The sequence below is a fragment of the Paroedura picta genome, chromosome 3 (assembly GCF_049243985.1).
Source record: "Paroedura picta isolate Pp20150507F chromosome 3, Ppicta_v3.0, whole genome shotgun sequence".
In the NCBI taxonomy this organism is placed as follows: Eukaryota; Metazoa; Chordata; class Lepidosauria; order Squamata; family Gekkonidae; genus Paroedura; species Paroedura picta.
Window position 1 is genome coordinate 168,475,026 of NC_135371.1, and position 27,805 is coordinate 168,502,830.

Genomic DNA, 27,805 nt, shown 5'->3' on the forward strand with positions numbered 1-27,805 from the left:
GTGTGAAGAGGACATCTCAGAGGCAAACAGGCTTGGTAGCTGGAATGGAGGCCTCCATGGAAGACTCTCAGGGCTCTCTCAGAGCCTTATCAGGGAGAGGAAAGGGAAGGCTAATGTAAGTCACTATGAGACTCCTTCGGGGAGAGAAAACTGGCATATAAGAACCAACTCTTCTTCTTCTTCTAATATCAGAGCTCTCCCAGCCTTATCCACCTCACAGGGTGTCTGTTGTGGGGAGAGGAAAGGGAAGGCGAATGTAAGCCACTTTGAGACTTCTTTGGGTAGAGAAAAGCAGCATAAAAACCAACTCCTCTTCTAAAAAGATTATCAGGAGCTAAAATGGTGTTTTACAAACATGAAAGCCTGTTGGTGTGAAATGCAATGGACTCTAGGTCGCAGTTGACATCAAGAGCTGCCCCAAGTTCACCCCTCAAGTCGGACCTGGTCATGTCACTCCATCCCCACCCCAGCCTGCAGGGTACCCTTTGTGTCTGCCATTGCTGCTCAACTCCAGACTATAAAGATCAATTCCCCAGGTGAAAATGGCTGCTTTAGAGGGGGACTCCGAGGCGTTGTAACCTTCTGAGGTCAGAGCTCTCTCAGCCTTAACCACCTCACAGGGTGTCTGTTGTGGGGAGAGGAAAGGAAAGGCGATTGTAAGCCACTTTTAGAGTCCTTTGGGAAGAGAAAAGTGGCATATAAGAACCAACTCTTCTTCTTCTTCTTCCTCTTCTTCTTCTTCTTGCAGAGGAAGGACGTGATCAACCATCTCTGCTTTTCACTTGCCTTGAAAACCCCTGGGGTTTGATGGGCATTTAAATGCATCTCTGTCCATTTAAATGCCTCTGGGCTACTGGAATATCATAGTATGCTAATTTTTTTTCCAGGTCTGATATACCCAAATCAAAAAAAGGAGTAGAGATGTGATCAGATTTGAGCAATAGCGTGTAACCTAATTGTGGTTACATAATAATTAGAGTCCATCTTGCGAGTCCCTTGGACTGCAAGGCGAACAAACCAGTCAGTCCTAGAGGAGATCAGCCCTGACTGCTCCTTAGAAGGCCAGATCCTGAAGATGAAACTCAAATACTTTGGCCACCTCATGAGAAGGAAGGACTCCCTGGAGAAGTGCCTAATGCTGGGAGCGATCGAGGGCAAAAGAAGAAGGGGACGACAGAGAATGAGATGGCTGCATGGAGTCACTGAAGCAGTAGGTGCAAATTTAAATGGTCTCCAGGGAATGGTAGAGGACAGGAAGGCCTGGAGGATCATTATCCATGGGGTCGCGATGGGTCAGACACGACTTCGCACCTAACAACAACAATAATTAGAGGATTCTCTAATTATGCTTTGAAGGTATTTGCAAACAATCATTATAGCCTTGAGACGTTAAAGATCAGAGCCATAAAGGGAAGAACATGAAAACCCTGGGGAATGTGTTCTGAATATGCAATTAAATACTAATGAACTGGGTAATTGGTTAATATTAGAACGAGCTAGCTAAGCTCATTATCAAAGTTGTGTTGCTGCTTTCTGATGTGAAGAAGTTACTTTCCCCTTTTGGATTTGGGAGAAAAAAACCTCCTTCTAATTTTCCAGGTTATGCAACGTCTCAATACATTGATGATTTCCTGATTTTCTGACCTTAGTAAATACCTTTTAAGAGACCTTCTGTGATAGAACCCATGAGTATTTAATTAGATTCTGGGTATGTTGTTGGGAAAGACACATACAATTCACTATCAGATTTTGGTCAGCTTGCCATCTTGCCTCACAGTTGATTCTCCAGCACCCAAACTTGTGCATCCACTGGATAGGGTTGCCAACCTCCTGGTGGGACCTAGAGGTCCCCTGGAAATAAAAACATTCACAACAATTTGTTTGTTTATTTATTTATATACCGCCCAATGCTCAGGGCAGGTTCCTCCCTTGCCCACCCCAATGTCTGTTTCCCTCACCATGTCCAGATTTCCCTTTATAGGTAGGCATTGTTGCTCGCCTCTGGTCTCACTTTAATTTTCCATCCTCCTTTTTACTCTTTAATCTGTTGCTCATTTCCCCAGGCTGATAATAACTAAGGCTCGGAATCCTCAACAATACTGTTTGGGGGTTTCCTAGCCACACTCAAATGGCCACAAAGCTATCACAGCATAGGCTGGTGATATCTCAGAGACATTAGATATGGACAATATCAATAAGATCAGACCTTATTCTAAGCCTTCTCATAAAAACACATGACCTGCATTTCTCTTATCATCAACCATGTCATTTAAAACATATTTATCTTATGGGTTGTTATGAGATGTAAGAGAAATGCATCACAGCCTATGGATTTCCAGGTTGGCTCTTTCTAAACTTAAATGTCAACTTTCCCAAAGGGGTTGCCCTACATGAATGCTTGAAAAATAGCCATCAGAGCAGAGCCTGCACCTTTGTCTTAAAGGCACCATTGGACTCCAGTTTTGAATTATTTATTTATATTTATTTATCCTTCATACCCTGCTGCTCTTGGACACGCTGGTATAGTCCCCCAAATCAGAGTCTCCCTCCACCCCAATTAGTCCCCAGCCATACCAGTGGCTCCAACATTGGCCTGTGCCATGGGAGAGTGATATAATAACTTGCAGTAATGACATGGTGGATGGTAAAAACCACAGTGCTCAAATCTATAGCCTCCAAAAGAAGGGGGGAAAGGAAGAGATAAAAGGAGAATAAACAAAGGGGAGGAGAAGGGAAGGGGAAACTCTAGATCTTCTGGCACTAGCCTTGACCAAATGCCTGGCGGAAGACCTCTGTCTTGCAAGCCCTAGAGAACTGAGATAGTTCCTGCAGGGCCCTCAGCTTGTCTGGGAGCTCAATCCGCCATCTAAAATGCTATTAGTTCTCTGAAAACAGTATAAAGTTGCGTGGAAATGTTTGCTAAAGTCAAATCTCATGCCATTTAAAAAATGGATTAGATTCCTCTGCTTAGCCACCATGGTCTTCCTCGGTGGTCTCCCCTCCAAGTACTGATGATGATGATGATGATGATTATTATTATTATTAATAACAACAACAATAATGATGATGATGATGATGATGATGATGATGATGAAATTTATAGCCTGCCTTACTCCAAAGACTCAAGGCGGGTTACATAAAATATAAATTTCATAAAATCCCCTAACCCATATAACACCCAAGGTACCAAGATGATCGGGTCCCTCCTACGTCCCACAGTCATCTAACAAGGGGTGAGCTAAAGGTTGTAGAGTGAAGCCTATGATGGCCAATCACACTTAGTTTCCAAGCTGTGGCAAACATAGGCTAGCATGTGCTATTCAGGTATCTTCCAGTAGCTAAATGGCACTCTTGTTATTAATTGACAGTATTAAACTGGGATCACATTGAAAAATGGCATTCAGGTACCCAAGAGGAGCATTCAGATCAGTAGACATAAATCTGCTAGCCTTTAGGAGCCATGTTTCTTCTCATTATTCTCCCCAGAGCTTGCTTCACATCCTTGTTTCTCAAGCTGTAGATGATAGGATTGAGTGCAGGGGTAACCACAACATAGACAATGGCAATAAATTTGTCCTGGTCCGAAGAACTGTTTTGTGGTCTCAAGTACATAGCCATAGCTGTGCCATAGAAGATCCCGACTACTGTGAGGTGGGAGCCACAAGTCGAGAAAGCCTTGCTCCAACCCTGTGCTGAACGGATCCTGAACACTGCCAGAGAAATGCGTACATAGGTCACCAGGATGAAGGCGAATGGTACGAGGAGAGTGAAAACACTGCTGCCTGATGTAAAGCCAGAGTTGGTTGATAGATCTGAGCATGCCAATTTGACAATGGCCTGCACCTCACATATAAAATGGTCAATGACGTTGTGGCCACATAGTTGGATCTTCATTGTGAAGGATGGTAAGAGGGCCAGAAAGAAAGGTAAGACCCAGCAAAAAGTCACCAACCAGCCACACTTCTTTCTGCTCATGATAAGGGTGTAGTGTAGAGGGCTGCATATAGCCACATATCGGTCATATGCCATGACTGCCAGTAAAATGCATTCGGCCATGCCAAGGAAGAGGGCGGTGCACATCTGGATGAAACACCTGGTGTTGGTAATGGTGGGTCTTTTGGTGAAGCTGTGGGCCAGCATCTGTGGGATTGTGCTGGAAGTATAGCAGATATCCACAAGGGACAGGTTTCCTAGGAAGAAATACATGGGAGTGTGGAGGTGAGAATCAGCTATGATCAAAAGGAGAATGAGCCCATTCCCCAGAATGGTGATCAAGTAGAGGATAAAAAACACAACGAAGAGCACAAGCCGTGTATGGGGCTGGCTGGAGAGACCAGTCAGTAGGAAGATCTCTGGCTCAGTCGCATTATTGCTGGCAGAGTCTGTGGAGGTACTTCTTCCCATGGTGTGCAATCATCTACAAGAGAGGCAAAGAGGGAGCAAATGTTTTATTAGATAAAAATGTAAAATAATGTCCTCCTAATTACTTCTGGTGGGCTGGTGGCATACCTTTTTCTCCATCTACAGACTGCCATTGGTTCTCCAAGTTAAAGTCAAGGTTTTTGTATTATAATATGCTGCCTCATCCATCAAAATTCTACAGGGCACATCCATGGAACACGAAACAGATAATGGCTATTCCTTTAAAAAGGATGACATCTCCCTTTTTAAACTGGAGATGCTCTGAACTGAACCTGGGACCTTCCGCATGCCAAGAAAATGTGCAACCAGAGCCACATCCTGCCTGCAACTTGTATGTGGGCATTTTTTACGTGACAGTGCGAAATCTAAGAAAAGAATCTTTCATTTATTTGGAATGAGAACACAGTGGATTGAATAAAAATAACATATAACATATTTCCCATTTCTTCAAGAACCAGTAGTTTCATTTCAAGCTTGAGACTGCCAGCTGCATTCTACATAGATAAGTGTAAACGGAATAGCGGTGATTGTTGCTTTTCTGTCCTCTTCTGCTTGTTGTCCTCAACTGCTTGGCCTTCAGTTTTGGCTCAGTGGTAGAGCAGAGGACTTCAGGTTCAATCCCTGTTGTATCCAATAAAAAGACTGGCAGTAGGTGATGGGAAATTCCTCTGCCTGAGATCCTGGAGAACCGTCTGAGTAGACAATACTGATTTAGATGGACCAAGGGGATGGCAGTTTACAGTGAGTAAGCGATAAGTTTATGAGTGTCCTGCATAGTGTAGGGGGTTGGACTAGATGACCCAGGAGGTCCCTTCCAATTCTATGATTCAGTATAAGGCAGTTTCATGTGTTCATCTCTTTATTCAATAATAAACCTGAATACAACTTTTAGAACTGCTTATCGTTTATTTCTGTTCTTCCAAAGTTTCATCAATATTCTATAATAAAGCACCTACATGTCTCTGTGGGTTTGGAAACTATATCAATGCTTTGACTATGGAATTGTTTAACATAAGTATTTACAAAGTTATATATTTTCATGATGTTTCTATCTATTGGTTGAATTAAATATCTTCATTCTGATATATTTGTGTTTGTGTTTTGAGTTTGGATCCGAGTCTTTCTTCTGCTACCCTTCATTCCAATCACTGTGCCACACTGGTTCTTTGGAGATTATACATTACTAGAAAATGTGCGGGAATTGATTCTCAGATCACAGGAATACAATCAGGCATTGTTGTAATAAGCGAAAGACCTTCTGAGAATTCTTTCCACATTTTTATCCTAGTTACTGGCTACACAATTGTCCTTCTATGATCTGAAGCCAAGAGAATAATTATTTATTTTTGTTGTTGTACTCAACATTCCCTTTAATCTGACATCAGTCTCATAAATAGTTCTTCTGATTGGACACTGCACAAAAGAGACCGAAATACACTACTTGTGGTTATCTAGATAGATTTGATTCACTCTACAAGGCTTCTGTACAGTAACAGAATATGCAAGTAGGCATTCTGAGAAAAATATTTCCTTATGTACAAACATTTCTTGTCCCAACTGCTACTAACCAACAGCTGCAGCTCCATCATTGCATCTAGTCTGTCTCCACCACCCATTAATTGAACACTAACAATTATTTTCTAAGAAGATCATCTATGTAGGAATTTATTTATCTTTAAACCATTCCCTTTAATCTAAAATGACATCAGTCTCATAAATAGTTCTTCTGATTGGACACTGCACAAAAGAGGCCAAAATACACCTCTTGTGGTTATCTAGATAGATTTGATTCACTCTACAAGGCTTCTGTATAGTAACAGAATATACAGGTAGGCATTCTGAGAAAAGTATTTCCTTTTGTACAAACATTTCTTGTCCCAACCTGCTACTAACCAGCAGCTACAGCTCCACAATTTCATCTAGTCTGTCTCCACCACCCATTAATTGAACACTACCAATTATTTTCTAAGAAGGTCATCGACATAGGAATGATCAGCTAAGTCTTGCTGCATTAAATTTTGGTTTCAGGTTTGCCCTTCACTGTTTCAATACCAAAACTTACCTCTATGCTTACTTTTATTTTGTTTGTTTGGGGACTCAAAGTGGATTTTCACATTGTTCACCTCTCCTCCACTTAATTCTCACAAAAACTTAGTGAAGATAGATTAGGGTTAAAGACTGTGATATGCCAAGGTCACCTGGAGGGTTTCCATGGTGGAACAACAAATTCTAACCTTATCATTCCAGCTTCTACTCTGGCAGTCTGAACACCACACCATACCAGTCTTACACCAACACCGTAAAAACATGTTGTTACAAAATCATAGAAGCTTTTATCAAACAAAAAATAGGAAAATGAGAAGCTATTGTTTCTTCACGTACCCTCCATCTAGGTCTATAAACGTCTGAAGGCACTGCTTCCATCTCTCTAAACCTTCCCCAAACAATTCTACCCTCCTTGATCTACACCAGGGGTAGTCAAACTGTGGCCCTCCAGATGTCCATGTACTACAATTCCCATGAGCCCCTGATCTACATCAAATCAAGATGGCGATTTTGATGTTCTTGAGGGAATAAAATTGTGTTCCATATAAATGTTATTTCCTGGCCTTATCCTCACCAATGTGCAAAAGTTTCCTTAAGATTTCTTCATATTAAGCCCTATTCATATAAAGCCTCCTATGCTCTTCCAGAGAATGATTTTGTTTGGAATAAGCCTATGCACATATGAACTGGAACCCGTGCAGCAATTCTTTTTGATCTACCCTTGTAAAATTCATCTACCTGAGATTGAGCTCCTGAATAGTTTCATAAGACTCAGAATTGTGCAGTACAATACATATCCTTGCGTCTATCACAACTATAACACAGAAATGAATTCCACTAAAGTGGTTACCCTCCTACCTAGAAAAGAATTTCCCATGAAAACTATTGAATGGCTATCCAAAGTAGCAATACACAGAAATACAGTTGGAAGGGGCCATACAGACCATCTCTTCCAACCTGCTAAATGCAGGATGACGACAATCATCAGATTTTGCCCAACACCCAGTGCTCTTTGGAGGCAATTTTTCTGATATTGAAGGTGATGAGTTCCCCCTCACTTGCAATTTTCAAACAGTATCATGGATGCTTTAGGCTGATCCTGCATTTAGCAGGGAGTGGGGCTAGATGGCTTGTCTAAAAAAGGTAAAGATAAAGGTATCCCCTGTGCAAGCACCAGGTCATGTCTGACCCTTGGGGTGACGCCCTCTAGCGTTTTCATGGCAGACTCAATACGGGGTGGTTTGCCATTCCCTTCCCCAGTCATTACCGTTTATCCCCCAGCAAGCTGGGTACTCATTTTACCGACATCGGAAGGATGGAAGGCTGAGTCAGCCTTGAGCCGGCTGCTGGGATTGAACTCCCAGCCTCATGGGCAGACAGCTTCAGACTGCATGTCTGCTGCCTTACCACTCTGCATCACAAGAGGCTCTAGATGGCTTGTCTAGACCCTGCCAATCCTGGGATTCTATCATTCTAAACAGTGGCAGGACAGAGGCACTTATTCTGGATACTTGAGGCTATTGCTGCATTCAGCAGGGAGTGGGACTAGATATCCTGTCTGGCATCTTCCAACCCTGGGATTCTATCATTCTAAGCCCTCTATGGGTCTGTGACTCTATACTGTGTTTTATCCTGGTCTTCCTATTGTGAGCTTTGGGTTGTTCACGTGTTCCTCCTTTGCCCATTTTTATTTACTCAACAACTATCTGGGTTAAAGTTAGGCTGAAAATGAGGGATATGCTGAAAGAAGGAGAAGAGTTGGTTATTTTATGCTATTCTACCTGAAGGTGTCTCAAAGCAGCTTAAAGTTGCCTTCCCTTTCCTCACCCCACAACAGACACATTGTGAGATGGGTGAGGCTGAGAGAGCCCTGAGATTACTGAAGAAGAAGAAGAGTTGGTTCTTATATGCTGCTTTTCTCTACATGAACGTGTCTCAAAGTGTCTTACAATCATGTTCCCCTTGTTCTCCCCACAACAGACACCCTGTGAGGGAGGTGAGACTGAGAGAGACCTGATATTACTGAAGAAGAAGAGTTGGGTCTTATATGCCACTTTTCTCTATCTGAAGGAGTCTCAAAGCAGCTTACAGTCACCTTCCCTTTCCTCTCCCCACAACAGACACCCTGTGAAGTGGGTGAGGCAGAGAGAGCCCTGATATTACTGAAGAAGAAGAGTTGGGTCTTATATGCTACTTTTCTCTACATGAAAGAGTCTCAAAATGGCTTACAATCATCTTCCCCTTCCTCTCCCCACATTGGACATCCTGTGAGGGAGGTGAGGCTGAGAGAGGCCTGATATAACTGCTTGGTCAGAACAGCTTTCTCAGCTTTAATCCTGTGTTATTGGAATCCACGTTACATGTACATGAGGATGAGTAGTGGTTTCCTAAGAGATCAAGTACGACACCATAATTTTGCTGATTGAGGATCATAGGATCCTTCCTTGCCACATCTTATTATATTTTCTAATACTTAATTCCAAGCAACTTTCTGTGCTTAACTGAGTGGAGGCCAATCTGTCCCTGTCCTCCTGTCCCTCCCGTTTCTTTCCTGTATTTTCTCTGTTCTTAGATGGAGATCAATTGACAGAGGATAGAAAAAAGAGCATAGAAAAGGGACATGATTCTTGAAAATACTCCTCAGTCAGAGTTCAGCTGTTTCTAAGGAATTGCCCTTGCATCTTAGTTCTGCATTTTCCATTTCTCTAATAAACATTTGTTGTGAAGCACAGTGGGGAAGAAAGAACCATAAAGGACTCACCTGATCTTCTGACCTTTCAGCAAACATTCATCTTCAGAGAAACTCCTTGTTCTCTGGTCCTTGTTGCAGCTGGATCTAGTAGCATTTTAGGGACTTTTCTAACTAAATGTAAGTCCATCTCAAGTAATCATGCAGAGAATTAGGATCATCTGCATTAAATTAAAAACAGCAAAAATCTTCATCTCTTGACAACGGGCTAATAAAGAAGACAACATAAGTAAAATGAATGGGAAATGTTTAATTTGACTCCCATAGATTAATAGCTCAATGTATTCCAATGACAAATTAAAAGTTTAGGTGAAACAAATCAAGTATTTCACCTGTTATTTAATAGTGGTACCTCATTTAATATGACGATTCTTATATGGATGTCCCTAAACATTCCGCTATTTCTGGGAACTGTTGTGGTTATAAATGGTTATTTTTTTCTGCTTATATGTCAAGTGCAAAATCAGATTTGGACAGTTTTAAAGCTGTAGTCCTGCCTACATTCATTTGTCCTATGGGCAAGCCCTAGTGAATACAAGGTTTACAGCAAAGCAAACGATCGTAGGATTGAGTTGCGTCTAACTTAATTGCTAATCAACCTATTGATGTGGCTAGAAAATGATTTCTAAAACTCCCACTTCCAATTATAACTTCATAAGTGTTTATCAGCTGCATTGATACCGGTGAGTTTTTGAATTCTCACGAGGAGGAGGAGGAAGAGGAAGAGGAGGAGGATTATGCCGGCCCCTGAGGATGGGCCCCCAATATGCAACAGTGCGATCCTGCACGTAGCACCACATCAAACGAACTCTGTTGGGTTTACTTGAATTCACAAGTTGCTTCGCAGTGCTGGTCAGCCAGGGAGGAGCTGAACAGCTGCAAAGCAGTGGCCTCTTCTCCCAAACTATTTGGGGTTGCAGCTTGGTGGTGGAGCATCTTCTTGGCATGCAGAATGTCCCAGGTTAGATCCCCAATATCTCCAGCTAAAAGATATGTTGGTGTGCGCCCTGAGATTACTGAAGAAGAAGAAGAGTTGGTTCTTATATGCCGCTTTTCTCTACCCGAAGGAGTCTCAAAGCGGCTTCCAATCGCCTTCCCTTTCCTCTCCCCACAACAGACACCCTGTGAGGTGGGTGAGGCTGAGAGAGCCCTGATATTCCTGCTCGGTCAGAACAGCTTTATCAGTGCCATGGCGAGCCCAAGGTCACCCAGCTGGCTTCATGTGGGGGAGCAGGGAATCAAACCCGGCTCGCCAGATTAGAAGGCCACACTCCTAACCGCTACAGCAAGCTGACTCTCAAATCAAAGGCACATCACTATAGTATTAATTCGATCTGAATGAGTTAGGCCCTTTTAAACAATTCGATTAGGATGAGGGATGGGCATGAAGCAGCTCATGAATTCGAGGCAGTTTGTGATTCATGAAAACCAGCAAAGTGGTGGGGAAATGGGCTGTTTGGGTTACATATCTTGAAGCCATTTTAACCACTGCTTACTCCCCCCCCCTCCCCAGCCACGAAAAGCCAGAGGGAGTAGAAATGTCTCTGAGCCATTTCAGCCCCAGCTTAAAAGCCACACTCAGAAGGAAGTGAGGAGTTAAATGGCTGAGAGCCATTTAAAGCTTTGCTTTCTGCTACCTGTGGCTTTTCGTGGTGGGCAGAAAGAAGGAATTGTTTCAGGTTACGTGGATTTCCTTGCTGCTATACTGTGCAGGCTTCCAAATCAAGAGAAGCCCCAAGTTCGCAGAAAAATCTGACGACAAACAAAAAATACAGTAGGGCTTTCTTTAAAACCCAGCAACGCCATAATAACAGAACCTCCACACTGCTTTTCAGTGTGATCTTAAGGTGGGGTTGTTAGACGGTAACTCCCTGTGCAATGCCTCCTGGCTTTGACGCTACCTACAAGCTGGAACTCTCTTTACCATAGCGTTAGTGAGATAGAGAGGAACACTGACCACTCACCTTTCTTATCTCGCTGACCTGTTCCTAGTGAGCTAAGGCCTCACAAATCCTTAAACCCTCCCTGGCCCAGGGTGTGGTATCTATCCCAAGAGGGCCACTGTGGGCCACTGAGTTGACTATTGTACGAATGATGGTGTTGCCTTAAAGAGCCACCTCTGCAGTGCGGCTTGCCTAGTAGAAACTTGTATTGCTGTGCAGAGAGGGTCAGTTTCAGAGGGCATCTCCCTAGGGTTACTTGCTATCGCCATCAGGATCCCAGCTACCTGAACCCTATACCAGGACTTCCTCCCAGCCAGGAGGCCATCCCAGCAATCCCAAAGAGAACCAAATAGAAGCATGTACTGTGGGAAGGTGGCCCTGGTTCTGCAATAGAGACAGCTAGGGTCAGCCAGTGGCAGCCAGTGGCACCTCCATAGACGAGTGTAGGCTGTTGGCATCATTGGTGGGCCACCATTGGTACGATTACTCCTCCTGATGGATGACAAGAAGAGAACCCACTCAACTGCTGGCATGGGCATGTGGCTGCCTTGAGTCCCAAGTGAATTCTATCTGGGAATTTGTCCACGAGGTCTATGAAGATGCCCTGGTAGTCACAGGAGGCCTGGATGTGGTAGACTGGCTCCTTCTTGAGGGTGATGCAGACCACAGCCACCACGATGTTGGAGAAGCTGCCAGATGCTGTCAGCAGCTCTCCAGGGTCTCAGGCAGAGGTTTTTCATATCACGTCCTCCCAGGTCTTTTAGCAGGAGATACTGGTGATCGAATCTGGGATGTTCTGCATGACAAGTAGATGCTCTACCACCAAGCCATAACCATAAATGGTTTGGGAGAAGAGGCCACTGATTTGCAGCTGTTCTGTTCCTCCCTGGCTGACCAGCACTGTGAAGCAACTTATTAAGTGAATTCAAGTTAACCCAAAGGAGTTCATTTTATACAGTGCTATGTGCAGGATCGTACTGTTGCATATTGGGGACAATATCCTCAGGGGACAATATTCCTCCTCCTCCTCCTCATCATCCTCCTCCTCCTCCTCCTCCTCCTGGTGACATTTCAAAAACTCACCGGTATCAAGGCAGCTGATAAATGCTTTGGAAGTTATAATTGGGAGTTTTAGAAATCATTTTCTAGCCATACCACTAGGTTGATTAGCAATTAAGTTAGATGCAACTCAATCCTATGATTCTTTGCTCCGCTGTAAACCTTGTGGTATTCACTAGGGCTTGCCCATAGGGCAAATGAATGTAGGCAGGACTGCAGCTTTAAAGCTGTCCAAATCTGACTTTGCACTTGAAATATAAGGAGATTTATAACCACAACAGTTCCCAGAAATAATGGACTGTTTAGGGACACCCAGCTATAAATCGTCATGATAAACGAGGTATTAGTATTATATATCAAGTGAAATACTGGATTCGTTCTGACTAAACTTTTAATTTATCCCTGGAATACGTTTAGTTATTAATCTCTGGGAGTCGGATCATACATTTTCCATGTATTTTATTTTATGTTGTCTTTTTTTCTTAGCCTGTTGCAATCAGATGAAGAGTTTAGCTGTTTTTGTTTTGATGCATATGATCCTAATCCTCTGCATGATTACTTGAGATGGACTTACATTTCGTTAGAAAAGTCCATCAAGGGCCAGAGAACAAGGAGTTTCTCTGAAGAGGAATGTTTGCTGAAAGGTCAGAAGATCAGGTGAGTCCTTTATGGTTCTTTCTTCCCCACTGTGCTTCACAACAAATGTTTATTACAGAAATGGAAAACGCAGAACTAAGATGCAAGGCCAATTCCTTCAAAAGTGCTAAACTTCTAATTATGTCTGACTGAGGAGTATTTCCAAGAATCATGTCCCTTCTCTATGCTCTTCTTTCTATCCTGTGCCAACTGATCTCCATCTAAGAACAGAGAAAATACAGGGGAAAAAACGGGAGGGACAGGGGGACGGGGAAAGAAGGAATGGCCACCACTCAGTTAAGCAAAGAAGGGTTCTTGGCATTCAGTATTAGATAATATAATAATTAAAATGTGGCAAGGAAGGATCCTAAGGTCCTCAATCAGCGCAATTACGGTGCCGTACATGACCTCATTTGAAACCACTATTTACCTCATGTACATGTAACATAGAGCCTCTTGTGGCGCAGAGTGGTAAGGCAGCAATATGCTGTCTGAAGCTTTCTGCCCATAAGGTTGGGAGTTCAATCCCAGCAGCCGGCTCAAGGTTGACTCAGCCTTCCATCCTTCCGAGGTCGGTAAAATGAGCATCCCACTTGCTGCTGGGGGGTAAACGGTAATGACTGGGGAAGGCACTGGCAAACCACCCCGTATTGAGTCTGCCATGAAAACGCTAGAGGGCGTCACCCCAAGGGTCAGACATGACTCGGTGCTTGCACAGGGGATACCTTTACCTTTTACCTTTACATGTAACATGGATCCCAATCATCCAGCTTGGTGTTGTGGTTAGGAGTGCAGAATTCTAATCTGGCGAGCCAGGTTTGATTCCCCATTCCTCCATATGCAGCCAGCTGGGTGACCTTGGGCTCGCCACCACACTGATAAAGCTGTTCTCTTGGCCTCACCTCCCTCACAGGGTGTCTGTTGTGAAGAGAGGAAAGGGAAGGCGACTATCAGCCACTTTGAGTCTCCTTTGGGTAGAGAAAAGCAGCATAAAATAACCAACTCTTCTCCTTCTTTCAGCATATCCCTAATTTTCAGCCTAACTTTTCCTCAGATGGTTGTTGAGTAAATAAAAATGGGGAAAGGAGACTCATGTGAACTACCCAGACCTCACAGTAGGAAGAGCAGGATAAAAACACAGTATAGAGTCACAGACCCATAGAGTGCTTAGAATTATAGAATCCCAGAGTTGGAAGGGGCCAGACAGCCCATCTAGTCTCACCCCTTGCTCAATGCAGAATCAGCCTAAAGCATCCATGGTCAGTATTTGTCCAGCTGTTGCTTGCAGACTGCAAGTCAAGAGGAACTCGATGCCTTTAGATAGTAACCATGATGTCTAAATAGAATATTCAATTTCAGTAGCGGATTGCTTCCAAAGAGCACTGGGTTTTCGGCAAAATCTGGAGGAAAATCGTCGTCATCCTGCATTTAGCAGATTGGAAGAGATGGCCTGTATGGCCCCTTCCAACTCTATGTTTCTATGTATATTGCTGCTTTAGATAGCCATTCAATAGTTTCCCCAGGAAACTGTTTTCTAGGTAGGAAGGTAGCTACTTCCGTGGAATTCATTTATGTGTTATAGTGGTAATATAGGCAGGGATATACATTGTATTGAGGGTCTGTGAAGAATCAGTAGTTTCACATTTTTCTATTTTTGTTTGATAAAATCTTCGATGACTTTGTAGTAATACTTACCTTTTGTCTTGCCAGATGGCTCTTTTATTAGGATTTGAAAGCAATAAGCACACTGGTCGAGGTAGATGAGTTGTGATTTATTTGTTATAATAATTAACAGGCAATTGCAACTCAGATTCTCACAGTTACATCAATCAGTATCAAATCCAATCCCACCCTTTCAAACTCACCTAATAAGGAGTTTCTAATTTCTGATCAGCCACTGGGAGCCCGGTCAGGGGCAGAAATTGTGACCCCTGGCCGGGGAAGTGCAATGTCTGGGCCCGACCTATACAGAGCTCCTAGTGTGCACCTAACAACTAGTTTTTAAACAACAACTAAAAGCCCAATGGAGGGGGGGCTCTTACTACCCAATATGTCATAAGCACTTTTATCATAAGAAAAACAGAGGCCCGTGAAGTCTTCCAATTATAACACACCACCTGTTGTTAGCGAGCTGAGTTCATGCGAATCTTCACCCAGCTTCCTGTGTCCAGGTTCAAAAGGTTTAGATAAGCGTGTTTTCATATGAGCAATACTCACTGCTTACAGCTACGTTTCAGAAAGAAAGCAGGACAGCTAAAAGCAAGGAGGGAATTGATCTATATGATGTGAGAAAGGACAAAAGCCTGTCACTAACTCCTCGTAACAATATCCTCCATGTTATTTTCCCTTACAAGTTTGTATATGTAAGGCATATGGGGTTCTGTAATACTGGTGCAGTGTGGTGTTCAGACTGCCGGAGTATAACCTGGAATGACAGGGTTAGAATCCATTGCTCCATCATGGAAGCCCTCCAGGTGACCTCGGCGTATCACAGTCTTTAACCCTAAACTATCTTCACTAAGTTGTTGTTGTGAGAATTAAGTGGAGGAGAGGTGAACGATGTCATTCACTTTGCATCCCCAGCCAAGTGGGATATAAATTATTATTATCATCATCATCATCATCACGATCATCACCATCATCACCATCATTGTCATTGAATTTATTACCTGCCAATCTCAGCAAACCTGGCTCGTGGCAGGTTACAAAATAAAAACAATACAGTCCCCTAAAACCCATATTCCCTTAAAACCAGCAATTAAAATAGAACGACCAAAAAGCGGTGGCAACAAACCCGCCACCTACCCCTGCTGGAAATCAGGGGAGCGGCTAACCACCACAGAAGACACTTGGTGGAATACCCCTCCTTTGGGGGGGGCATAGATCTGCCCATAAGCAAAATAAAAGTAAACATAGAGGTAAATTTAGGTATGGAAACAGTGAAGGGCAAACCTGAAACCAAAACTTAATGCAGCAAGACTTAGCTGATCATTCCTATGTAGATGACCTTCTTAGAAAATAATTCTTAGTGTTCAATTAATGGGTGGTGGAGACAGACTAGATGAAATGATGGAGCTGTAGCTGCTGGTTAGTAGCAGGTTGGGACAAGAAATGTTTGTACAAAAGGAAATACTTCTCTCAGAATGCCTACCTGTATATTCTGTTACTGTACAGAAGCCTTGTAAAGGTAAAGGTAAAGGTATCCCCTGTGCAAGCACCGAGTCATGTCTGACCCTTGGGGTGACGCCCTCCAGCGTTTTCATGGCAGACTCAATACGGGGTGGTTTGCCAGTGCCTTCCCCAGTCATTACCGTTTACCCCCCAGCAAGCTGGGTACTCATTTTACCGACCTCGGAAGGATGGAAGGCTGAGTCAACCTTGAGCCGGCTGCTGGGATTGAACTCCCAACCTCATGGACAAAGCTTTCAGGCGGCTGCCTTACCACTCTGCGCCACAAGAGGCTCTTACAGAAGCCTTGTACAGTGAATCAAATCTATCTAGATAACCACAAGAGATGTATTTTGGTCTCTTCTGTGCAGTGTCCCATCAGAAGAACTATTTATGAGACTGATGTCATTTTAGATTAAAGGGAATGGTTTAAAGATAAATAATTGTTCACTTGGCTTCAGAACGTGGAAGGACAATTGTGTAGGCAGTAGCCAGGACAAAAATATGGAAATAATTGTGAGAAGGACTTCAGTTAATCATAACAATGCCTGTGATCTGAAAATTAATTCCCCCACATTCTCTACTAATGTACAAACTCCAAAGAACCAGTGTGGCACAGTGATTGGAATGGAGGGCAACAGAAGAAAGACCTTGATCCAAGCTCATAACAAAAACACAAATATAACAGAATGAAGATATTTAATTCAACAAATATGTGATAGAAGCATCATGGAAATATATAACTGAGCAAATGCCTATGTTAAACAATTCCATGGCTAAAGAACGGATTAATTCCCAACCCCCAAAAGTCATGTAGGTGATTTATGATAGAATATTGATGAAACTTTGGAAGAATAGTAACAAACGATAAGCAGTTCTAAAAATTGTATTCAGTTTTATTATTGAATAAAGAGATGAAAACATGAAGCTGCCTTATACTGAATAATAGAATCATAGAATCACAGAGTTGGAAGGGACCTCCTGGGTCATCTAGTCCAACCCCCTGCACTATGCAGGACACTCATAACCCTCTCGCTCACTCACAGTAACCTGCCATCCCCTTGGTCCAACTAAATCAGTATTGTCTACTCAGACTGTTCTCCAGGGTCTCAGGCAGTGGTATTTCACAACACCTACTGCCAGATCTTTTAACTGGACACAGCAGGGATTGAATCTCAAACCTTCTGCTCTATCATTGAGCCAAAATTAAAGGCCAAGCAGTTGAGGACAAAAAAGCAACCATCATCACTCTTCCATTTACACTTACCTATCTAGAATGCAGCTGGCATGTCTCAGGCTTGAAACGAAACTATTGGTTCTTGAAGAAATGGAAAATATGTTACTTTTATTCAACGCACTGTGTTATTATTCAGAATAAACAAAAGATTCTTTTCTTAGATTTGGCAGTGTCACATAAAAAATGCCCATATACAGGCTGCAGGCAGGATGTGGCTCAGTGGTTGCACATTTTCTTGGCATGCAGAGGGTCTCAGGTTCAATTCGGAGCATCTCCAGTTCCAAAGGGAAGATGTTATCCTTTTTTAAGGTATTGATGTTGTCTGTTTCGTGTTCCTTGGAGGTGCATTGCAGGACCTTGACAGGCGAGGCAGTAGATGATACGAAAGGCTTAAACTCTTGGAGAACAACTGGCAGACTGAGTAGACAGTACTAACCAAGATGGACCAATGGCCTGATTCTGTATAAGGCAATTTCATGTGTTTTCATGTTTTCATATTACATTGCCTGGGGCTGGCGGGTACCCTGAAGAACAGACAGGAACCGTGGTCTGCAGCCACATATTTAGAGACAGTCATTTAGTATTCAGTTGCCTAGTCATATGTCCTGAAAACCTGGAGAACAATTGAGTCTGAGTAGACAATTCATGATGGAAAGATCATCTGATTCAGTATAAGAGTGTTCCATGTGTTCACAGGCTAAGTTCTCTGTGGCTGGCAGGGACAATACTATGAGTTAGACTTGAGTCTGACTGGTTCAAGGTCACCCAGCAGGCTTCCAAGGACACAGCCATTTGTGGATTTCAACCTGGGTCTCCTGGATCCTAACCTGACTCTCTAACCCAGGCTTTAGCAATCTTTTGACCCTGGAGGAGCCCATGAAATGATTCTTCAGGCTTCAAGGAGCCCTGGAGATGGACAGCCAGCCATTCCCCCCGCCATGCTTACTGGAAGTGACACCGCTACCTGTGTTAAAAGGCAAGCTCAAGGACAGTTAGAGCACTTCCTCTGTAGAACAGGCTTCCTCGGGAGGTGGTGGGTTCTCCATCTTTGGAAATCTTTAAACAGAGGCTCAATAGCCATCTGATGGAGAGATTGACTCCGTAAAGGTTCAAGGGAGTGGAGTGACCTGCATAGTGCAGGAGGTTGGATTAGATAACCCAGGAAGTCCCTTTCAACTCTATGATTCTCTCATTCTCTGATTCTAAGGAGGACTGATGGGAGGATAGAGAGGAGACAGTTTAAGGTGGGAGTAAGCATGCTGGTTCCACCCCCTCTCAGGTGAAGAATCCATGAGAGAACTGATGATGGGGGAGAAGGAGAAACAATGGAAGCAGCCAGCTTGTGGCTCAGTCCATTAGGGTAGGAGGGGAAAGCCCACAGACCCCCTCTGGCACTATCAAGCACCTCCGGGGGTCTGTGGATCCCTGGTTGGGAATCCTCGCTATAACCACCCCATCATACTGGATTTGAATTTAGCAAGCAAACAAATAGGATTGGAGTAAATGTTATGCTAGCAGCCCACCAGAAGTAATTAGGAGGACATTATTTTACATTTATATCTAATAAAACATTTGCTCCCACTTTGCCGTTCTTGTAGATAATTGCACACCATGGGAAGAAGTACTGCCAGAGACTCTGCAAGCAATAATGAGACTGATCCAGAGTTCTTCCTACTGACTGGTCTCTCCAGCCAACCCCATACACGGCTGGTGCTCTTTGTTGTGTTTTTTATCCTCTACTTGATCACCATTCTGGGGAATGGGCTCATTCTCGTTTTGATCATAACTGATTCCCACCTCCACACTCCCATGTACTTCTTCCTAGGAAACCTCTCCCTTGTGGATATATGCTATACGTCCAACTCAATCCCACAGATGCTGGCCCACAGCTTCACCAAAAGACCCACCATCACCTACACCAGGTGTTTCATCCAGATGTGCACCGGCCTCTTCCTTGGCATGGCCGAATGCATTCTACTGGCTGTCATGGCGTACGACCGTTACGTGGCAATATGCAGCCCGTTACACTACACCCTTATCATGAGCAGAAAGAAGTGTGGCTGGTTGGTGACTTTTTGCTGGGTCTTGCCTTTCTTTCTGGCCATCATACCATCCTTCACAATGAAGGTCCAACTGTGTGGCCACAATGTCATTGACCATTTTGCATGTGAGGTGCAGGCCATGGTGAAATTGGCATGCTCAGATCTTTCAGCCAATACTGCCCTGACGTCAGGCAGCAGTGTTTTCACTCTCCTCATACCATTCGCCTTCATCCTGGTGACCTATGTACGCATTTGTCTGGCAGTGTTCAGGATCCGTTCGGCACAGGGTTGGAGCAAGGCTTTCTCGACTTGTGGCTCCCACCTCACAGTGGTCGGGATCTTCTATGGCACAGCTATGGCTATGTACTTGAGACCGCAAAATATATCCTCAGACCAGAACAAATTTATTGCCATTGTTTATGGAGTGGTTACCCCTACACTCAATCCTATCATCTACAGCTTGAGAAACAAGGATGTGAAGCAAGCTCTGGGGAGAATAATGAGAAGAAACATGGTTCCTAAAGGCTAGCTGATTTATGTCTACTGATCTGAATGCTCCTTTGGGGTACCTGAATGCCATTTTTCAATGTGATCCCAGTTTAATGCTGTTACTTAATAATAAGAGAGTACTTTAGCTACTGGAAGAAGTCTGAATAGCACATGCTAGCATATATTTGCCACAGCTTGGAAGCCAAGTATGATTGGCCATCATAGGCTTCGCTATACAACCTTTAGTGCACCCCTTGTTAGAAGACTGTAGGAGGTAGGAGGGACCTGGCCATCTTGGTACCTTGGGTGTTATACGGGTTAGGGGTTTTATGGGCCAATTGACTTTTGTGGGCAAAATATCTTCAATCATTCTGTATGTGAGTTATGATCGTTCCACAATCTGGCCTGCTCTGACACTCATGTTAGTGAGCTCTTTATGCAAATATCCAGCCTCATTAATGTGTTATCATTCCTTGCATTCATTGTTGTAACCTATGGGCGCATAGGCCTAGCTGTCCTACACATCACTCCACACAGGGTCGCAAAAAGGCTTTGTCCACCTGTAGTTCTCCTGACTGTGATTGGTGTTTTTTATGGTATCCTCATGATCATGTATTTGAAGCCCCAACCAAAATCTTCAAGATAAGGTCACGGCTTTAATATATGGGGTCTTAATTTCTACTATTCTTCAATTTGAGAATGAGGCATGTGAAGGGAGATTTTTGGAGATAGTTTGGTAAGAAAATGTCATAATAAAAAGTAGCACATGATAACACATCTTCTTATAGCAACTTTTTCATACAAAAATATCAAGTCTGATGAACAATCCATCCATGTTTTTCCATGTGCTCAGGACATCCCTGACCGCACCAATTCTTTAGTGCACAGAAATATAAGAAATTATTTATGGCTTGTTTTAATTCCAGATATTTCCTGGACACAAGGAGCTTCCAGAATGGAAACTAATCTGACATGAAGTTGCCATCATATCATATTGGCATGAGATTATATCAATGGCACCATTTTCTTTTACAATAGTAAATCTACTAATAAACTAACTTTAATATGTGCTTTGACAGTAAGTAGGGAAGAAATTGGATTCTTGATAACTGATTTCCTTGTGAATTGTATGTGTCTTCCCCTACAACTTACCCCAGAACATAAAGCAATACTCAGGGGTTCTGTCGCAAAAGGTCTCTTAATAGGCAAGACAATGTAGAAGGAATTTACTAAAGTCAGAAAATCAGGAAATCATCGATGTATTGAGTTGCTGCACTAAGTAAAATAACCTGAGAAATCACAAGGAGGTTTTTTCTCCCAAATCCAAAAGGGGAAAGTAACTTCTTCACATCAGAAAACAGCAACACAACTTTGATAATGAGCTTAGCTATCTAGTTATTATTAATATTAACCTATTATCCAGTTTATTAGGATTTAATTGCATATTCGGAACAGATTCCCAGGGGTTTTCATGTTCTTTCCTTTACAGTTCTGATCTTTAAAGGCTCAAGGCTTTAATGATTGTTTGCAAATACCTTCAAAGCATAATTAGAGACTCCTCTAATAATTATATAACCACAATTAGGTTACACAGTATTGCTCAAATCTGATCTTTTCTCTACTCTAAAAAACATTTAACACTCAAAATCTTGCTTATTCTCCCAGCTGTTGGCCTTAATAACAGGCATGCGTAAAAAACAAATAAACTTTTTTTCGGATTTGGGTATATGAGACCTGAAAAAATCAGCATATTTTGATAATCCAGTATCCCCAAAAATGTCTGGAAAATCCAAATATCCAAAAAATCCAAACTATGAGGCATTGAAATGGACAGAAATCCATTTAAATTCACATCAAACAACTGATCCTGTGAAGACAGTTCTCTCCGCACTATGGCTTGTAGTCTCTGAAAGTGCCCAGTTTGAACCAGCAGGCCCCACAGAGCCTCCTCCCAAAAAAAACTGATCCCATGGAGAAAGTGTGTGAAGAGGGCATCTCAGAGGCAAACAGGTTCGGTACTTGGAAAGGAGGCCTCCATGGAAGACTCTACAGAGGAAGGACTTGGCCAACCACCTCTGCTTTTCGCTTGCCTTGAAAACCCCAGGCTGGGTTTGCCATAAGTTGGCTACAATTTTGTGACACTTTTGTGACACACATTTACATTCCTCACTTTGGTATTGTCCTCAAAATTTGAAAATATCTTTGTGTCTGCAGGGAAATAGATAGAATCTTACATTCTATGGGAAATGTCTCATAAAGACTAGAACCAGCTCCATGAAAAAACAATAACACATTTCTCGGGGGGTGAAAATTCCTAAATGGTCAGAAGACTGTGAATATACGTGTCTGGGCATTTCCCTAAGGTGACCAGTTATGGCCATCAGGACCCTAGCTACCTGAACCCTGTACCACTGCCGGGCAATTTTGGCTTCCTCCCAGCCAACAGGCCATCCCAGCAATACCAAAGAGAACCAAATCGAGGCATGTTCTGTTGGGAGGTTGCCATGTTGGGAGTCAGCTGGACTATAAACCAGCTGGCATCATTGTTGGGCCACCATTGGTACAATTACTCCTCCTGATAGCTGACAAAATGAGAATCCATCCAACTGTTGGCATAGGCATGTGGCTGCCTCGAGTGCCAGATGGACTCTATCTGGGAATTTGTCCACGAGGTCGATGAAGATCCTGTGGTATTCACAGGAGCCCTGGAACTGGTAGAGTGGCTCCTTTTGGGGGGTAATGAGGCCTATGTAAGAGCAGACCACAGCCACCATGATGTTGGAGAAGCTGCCAGATGCTGTCAGCAGCTCTCCAGGGTCTCAGGCAGAGGTTTTTCACATCACCTCCTGCCAGGTCTTTTAGCTGGAGATACTGGTGATCGAACCTGGGATGTTCTGCACGCCAAGAAGATGCTCCACCACCAAGCCATAGCCCCAAATGGTTTGGGAGAAGAGGCCACTGCTTTGCAGCTGTTCAGCTCCTCCCTGGCTGACCAACACTGCAAAGCAACTTGTGAATTCAAGTAAACCCAACAGAGTTCATTTGATGTGGTGCTACGTGGAAGATTGTACTGTTGCATATTGGGGACAATATCCTCAGGGGCCGGCATAATCCTCCTCCTCCTCCTGGTGAAACTTGAAAAACTCACTGGTATCGAGACAGCTGATAAATGCTTAGGAAGTTATAATTGGAAGTGGGAGTTTTAGAAATCATTTTCTACTCATACCACTAGGTTGATTAGCAATTCAGTTGGATGCAACTCAATCCTACGCTTGTTTGCTCTGATGTAAACCTTGCAGCATTCACTAGGGCTTGCCCATAGAGCAGATGAGTGTAGGCAGGACTGTAAAACTGTCCTAATCTGATTTTGCAGTTGACATTTAAGGAGAAGATATTTACCATTTATAACCACAACCATTCCCAGAATTAGTGGAGTGTTGAAACCTGCCGATAGAAATTGTCATGTTAAATGAGTTTTGACTATTACATAGCAGGTGAAATACTTGATTCATTTGGACTAAACTTTTAAGTTGTCATTGGAATACATTGAGCTATTCATCTACGGGAGTTGGATCATACATTTTTCATGTATTTTATTTTATGTTGTCTTTTTTATTTCTTAGCCTGGTGCAATCAGACGAAGAGTTTGGCTGTTTTTGTTTTAATGCAGACAATTCTAATCCTCTGCATGATTACTTGAGATGGACTTACATGTAGTTAGAAAAGTCCCTAAAATGCTACAAGATCCAGCTCCATCAAGGGCCGGAGATCAATGAGTTTCTCTGAAGAGGAATGTTTCCTGAAAGGTCAGAAGATCAGGTGAGTCATTTATGGTTCTCTCTTCTCCATTGTGCTTCACAATATATGTTTATTAGAGAAATGGAAAACACAGAATTAAGATGCAAGTCCAATTCCTTCAAAGCAGCTGAACTTCTAATTATGTCTGACTGAGGAGTATTTCCAAGAATACTGTCCCTTCTCTTTTGTTTGATAAAACCTTCTATGATTTTGTAGGAATGTTTTCACTTACCTTTGTAAATATAAGGCATATGGAGTTAGTGTAAGACTGGTGTGGTGTGATGTTCAGACTGCCAAAGTAGAATGACATGGCTAGAATCCATTGCCTCACCAAGGAAGCCCTCCAGGTGATCTGGACATATCACAGCCTCTAACCCTAATCTATCTTCACCATGTTGTTCTTGATAAAATTAAGTGGAGGTGAGGTGAACGATCTGAAAAGTCACTTTGAATCCTCAGTCAGCGAGCCAAGAGGGATATAAATAAAACACAAGCAAAATAAAAGTAAGCATAGAGGTAAGTTTAGGTATTGAAACAACGAAAGGCAAACCTGAAACCAAAACTTAACGCAGCAAGACTTAGCAGATCATTCCTACATAGATGACCTTCTTAGAAAATAATGGTTAGTGTTCAATTAATGGGTCGTGGAGGCAGAGTTGATGAAATGCTGGAGCTGCAGCTGCTGGTTAGTAGCAATTGAGACAAGAAATGTTTGTACATAAGGAAATACTTTTCTCAGAATGCCTACTTGTATATTCTGTTACTGTACAGAAGCCTTGTAGAGTGAATCAAATCTATCTAGGTAATCACAAGTGGTGTATTTTGGTCTCTTTTGTGCAGTGTCCAATCAGAAGAACTATTTATGAGACTGATGTCATTTAAATTAAAGGGAATGGTTTAAAAATAAATAATTTTTATTCAAGTTCTCTTGGCTTCAGATCACAGAAGGACAATTGTGTAGCTAGTAGCCAGGGAAGAAACATGGAAAGAATTGTGAGAAGGACTTTAGCTTATTATAACAATACCTGATTGTATACCTGTGATCTGAGAATAAATTCCTCTACATTTCCAGTAATGTACAAACTCCAAAGTGTGGCACAGTGATTGGAATGGAGCATAACAGAAGAAAGCCCCTGATCTAAATTCAGAACAAAATCATAAATATAACAGAATGAAGGTACTTAATTCAACCAATATGTGATTGAAACAGCAGGAAACTATATAACTGAGAAAATGCCTATGTTAAACAATTACTTGGTCAAAGCATTGATATAAATCCCATGCCCCCAGAGGCATGTAGGTGCTTTATGAAAGAATATTGATGAAACTTCGGAAGAACAGAAGCAAACGATAAGCAATTCTAAAACTAATAATCATGTTTATTATTGAATAGAGAGATGAATACATGAAACTGCTTTATACTGAATCATAGAATCATAGAGTTGGAAGGGACATCCTGGGTCATTTAGTCCAACCCACTGCGTTATGCAGGACACTCACAACCCTATAGCTCACTGACTCTACACTACCACCCCCTTGGTCAATCTCAACATGTATTGTCTACTCAGAATTTTCTATTAGGACTGTTCTCCAGGGTCTCAAACAGCGGTATTTCACATCACCAATTGCCAGATCTTTTTAGTGGAAACAGGAGGGACTGAACATGAAACCTTTTGCTCTACCACTGAGCTAAAACTCAGGTAGGAGGGGAAAGCCCACAGACCCCCATATGGCACTCCCCCGGACCTCTGGGGGTCTATGGAACTCTGGTTGGGAATCTATGTTCCCACAACCCCATCATACTGGAGTGAATTTAGCAAGCAAACAAGTAGGATTGGAGCAAAAGCTATGCTACCAGCCCACTAGAAATAATTAGGACATTATATCAAATTTGAACTAATAGAACATTTGCTCCCACTTTGCCTTTCTTGTAGATAATTGGACATGATGGGAAGAATTACCTCCACTGACTCTGCAAGCAATAATGCGACTGAGCCAGAGATCTTCCTACTGACTGGTCTCTCCAGCCAACCCCATACACGGCTGGTGCTCTTCGTTGTGTTTTTTATCCTCTACTTGATCACCATTCTGGGGAATGGGCTCATTCTCATTTTGATCATAACTGATTCTCACCTCCACACTCCCATGTACTTCTTCCTAGGAAACCTCTCCCTTGTGGATATCTGCTATACTTCCAGCACAGTCCCACAGATGCTGGCCCACAGCTTCACCAAAAGACCCACCATCACCAACACCAGGTGTTTCATCCAGATGTGCACCTCCCTCTTCCTTGGCATGGCCGAATGCATTTTGTTGGCTGTCATGGCGTACGACCGTTACGTAGCTATATGCAGCCCTCTACACTACACCCTTATCATGAGCAGAAAGAAGTGTGGCTGGTTGGTGACTTTTTGCTGGGTCTTGCCTTTCTTTCTGGCCATCATACCATCCTTCACAATGAAGATCGAACTGTGTGGCCACAACGTCATTGACCATTTTGTATGTGAGGTGCAGGCCATTGTCAAATTGGCATGCTCAGATCTATCAACCAACAATGGCTTTACATCAGGCAGCAGTGTTTTCACTCTCCTCGTACCATTCGGCTTCATCCTGGTGACCTATGTACGCATTTCTCTGGCAGTGTTCAGGATCCGTTCAACACAGGGTTGGAGCAAGGCTTTCTCGACTTGTGGCTCCCACCTCACAGTGGTCGGGATCTTCTATGGCACAGCTATGGCTATGTACTTGAGACCACAAAACAGATCCTCAGACCAGGACAAATTTATTGCCATTGTTTATGGAGTGGTTACCCCTGCACTCAATCCTATCATCTACAGCTTGAGAAACAAGGATGTGAAGCAAGCTCTGGGGAGAATAATGAGAAGAAACATGGCTCCTAAAGGCTAGCCGATTTATGTCTACTGATCTGAATGCTCCTTTGGGGTACCTGAATGCCATTTTTTTAATGCCAAAAGATCTTAAACTGTTTTGAATGTGAGTTACAATCGTTTCTCAAACTGGCCTGCTCTGACACTCATGTGAGTGAACTCTTCATGCAACTTTCCAGCCTCATTGATGCAGTATCATCCTTTGGATGCTTAGGGCTAATCCTGAGTTGAGCAGGGGGTTGGACTAGATGGCCAGTATGGCCCCTTCCAACTCTATGATTCTATGATTCTTTGATTCTATGATTTGCATTCATTGTTGTAACCTACGGGCACATAGGCCTAGCTGTCCTGCGCATTTGCTTCACACAGGGTCGCAAAGTCTTTCTCTACCAGTAGTTCTCACCTGACTGTGGTCGGGTGTTTTTTTTTTTATGGTAACCTCAAGACCATGTACTTGAAGCCCCAACCAAAATCTTCAAGATAAGGTCAGATCTTTAATGTATGGGGTCTAGAATTCCATGCTTAATCCACTGATCTGCAATTTGAGAATCAGGGATGTGAAGGGAGCTTTTTGGAGAGTGTTTGGTAAGAAAACGTCAAAATAAACAGTAGCCCAGGATAACACTTCTTCTTATGGTAGCCTTTTCAGACAAAAAATATCATCAAATCTGATGACCAATCCATCCATATTTTCCATGTGCTCTGGAGATCTATTCTGCACTGCTCCAAGTAACAATCAAGTGCTTATTCCAATTAGACAAAAGGTGCGAGTGAATTAAATGGACGTATAATTGAAGGCTGCCCTTGGAATTGAAATGCTGATTTTATGAATGGAGGCAGATTGCGGGTGGGTGGGCAGCAAGGGATTGTGTTGGTGTTTGTCTCTTGTAACCCTTCCTTGCATAGCCATGGAATTGCTAATTGTGAATCCCCTCCAGGCTAGGCTGGATTCTAGAGATATTTGGTGGTGGGAGGATCACTTGTGCATAGAATTGGGGTCACTATGGGTAGGCAGGCTGTTGTGAGTTCCTGCATTGTGCAGGGGTTTGACTAGATGACCCTTGAGGTCCCTTCCAATTCTAGGATTCTGTTATTAATTGACAAAGTCATGAAACTGATGTTATTACGGTGACCTAAACTGATTATTCTCACATTGCCTGTTTTGAAAGACTATCTTATGACTAATGCCAGAGAGTGTGTGTGTGTGAAGGGGGCAAACAGGTTTGGTACTTGGAAGGGAGTCCTCCATGGAAGACTCTGCAGAGGAAGGGCTTGGCCAACCACCTCTGCTTTTCACTTGCCTTGAAAACCCTAGGCTGGCATGGCCT

General features: G+C 42.9%; 3 protein-coding genes across 3 annotated transcripts; 2 read left to right on the forward strand and 1 right to left on the reverse strand.

Moving 5' to 3' along the window:
• Nucleotides 1–3,444: 3,444 nt before the first annotated feature.
• Nucleotides 3,445–4,404, reverse strand: LOC143831231 (olfactory receptor 13H1-like). Its single transcript, XM_077324292.1, has one exon. The coding sequence runs from the start codon at nt 4,402–4,404 to the stop codon at nt 3,445–3,447; it is 960 nt and encodes a 319-aa protein (XP_077180407.1).
• A 14,467-nt stretch (nt 4,405–18,871) lies between these two features.
• On the forward strand, nt 18,872–20,015 carry LOC143831232 (olfactory receptor 13H1-like). The gene has a single exon (XM_077324293.1). The coding sequence runs from the start codon at nt 18,872–18,874 to the stop codon at nt 19,829–19,831; it is 960 nt and encodes a 319-aa protein (XP_077180408.1). The 3' UTR covers nt 19,832–20,015.
• A 5,512-nt stretch (nt 20,016–25,527) lies between these two features.
• On the forward strand, nt 25,528–26,832 carry LOC143831412 (olfactory receptor 13H1-like). The gene has a single exon (XM_077324408.1). It carries the CDS (start codon nt 25,534–25,536, stop codon nt 26,494–26,496), a length of 963 nt encoding a protein of 320 aa, XP_077180523.1. The 5' UTR covers nt 25,528–25,533; the 3' UTR covers nt 26,497–26,832.
• The last annotated feature ends 973 nt before the right edge of the window (nt 26,833–27,805 follow it).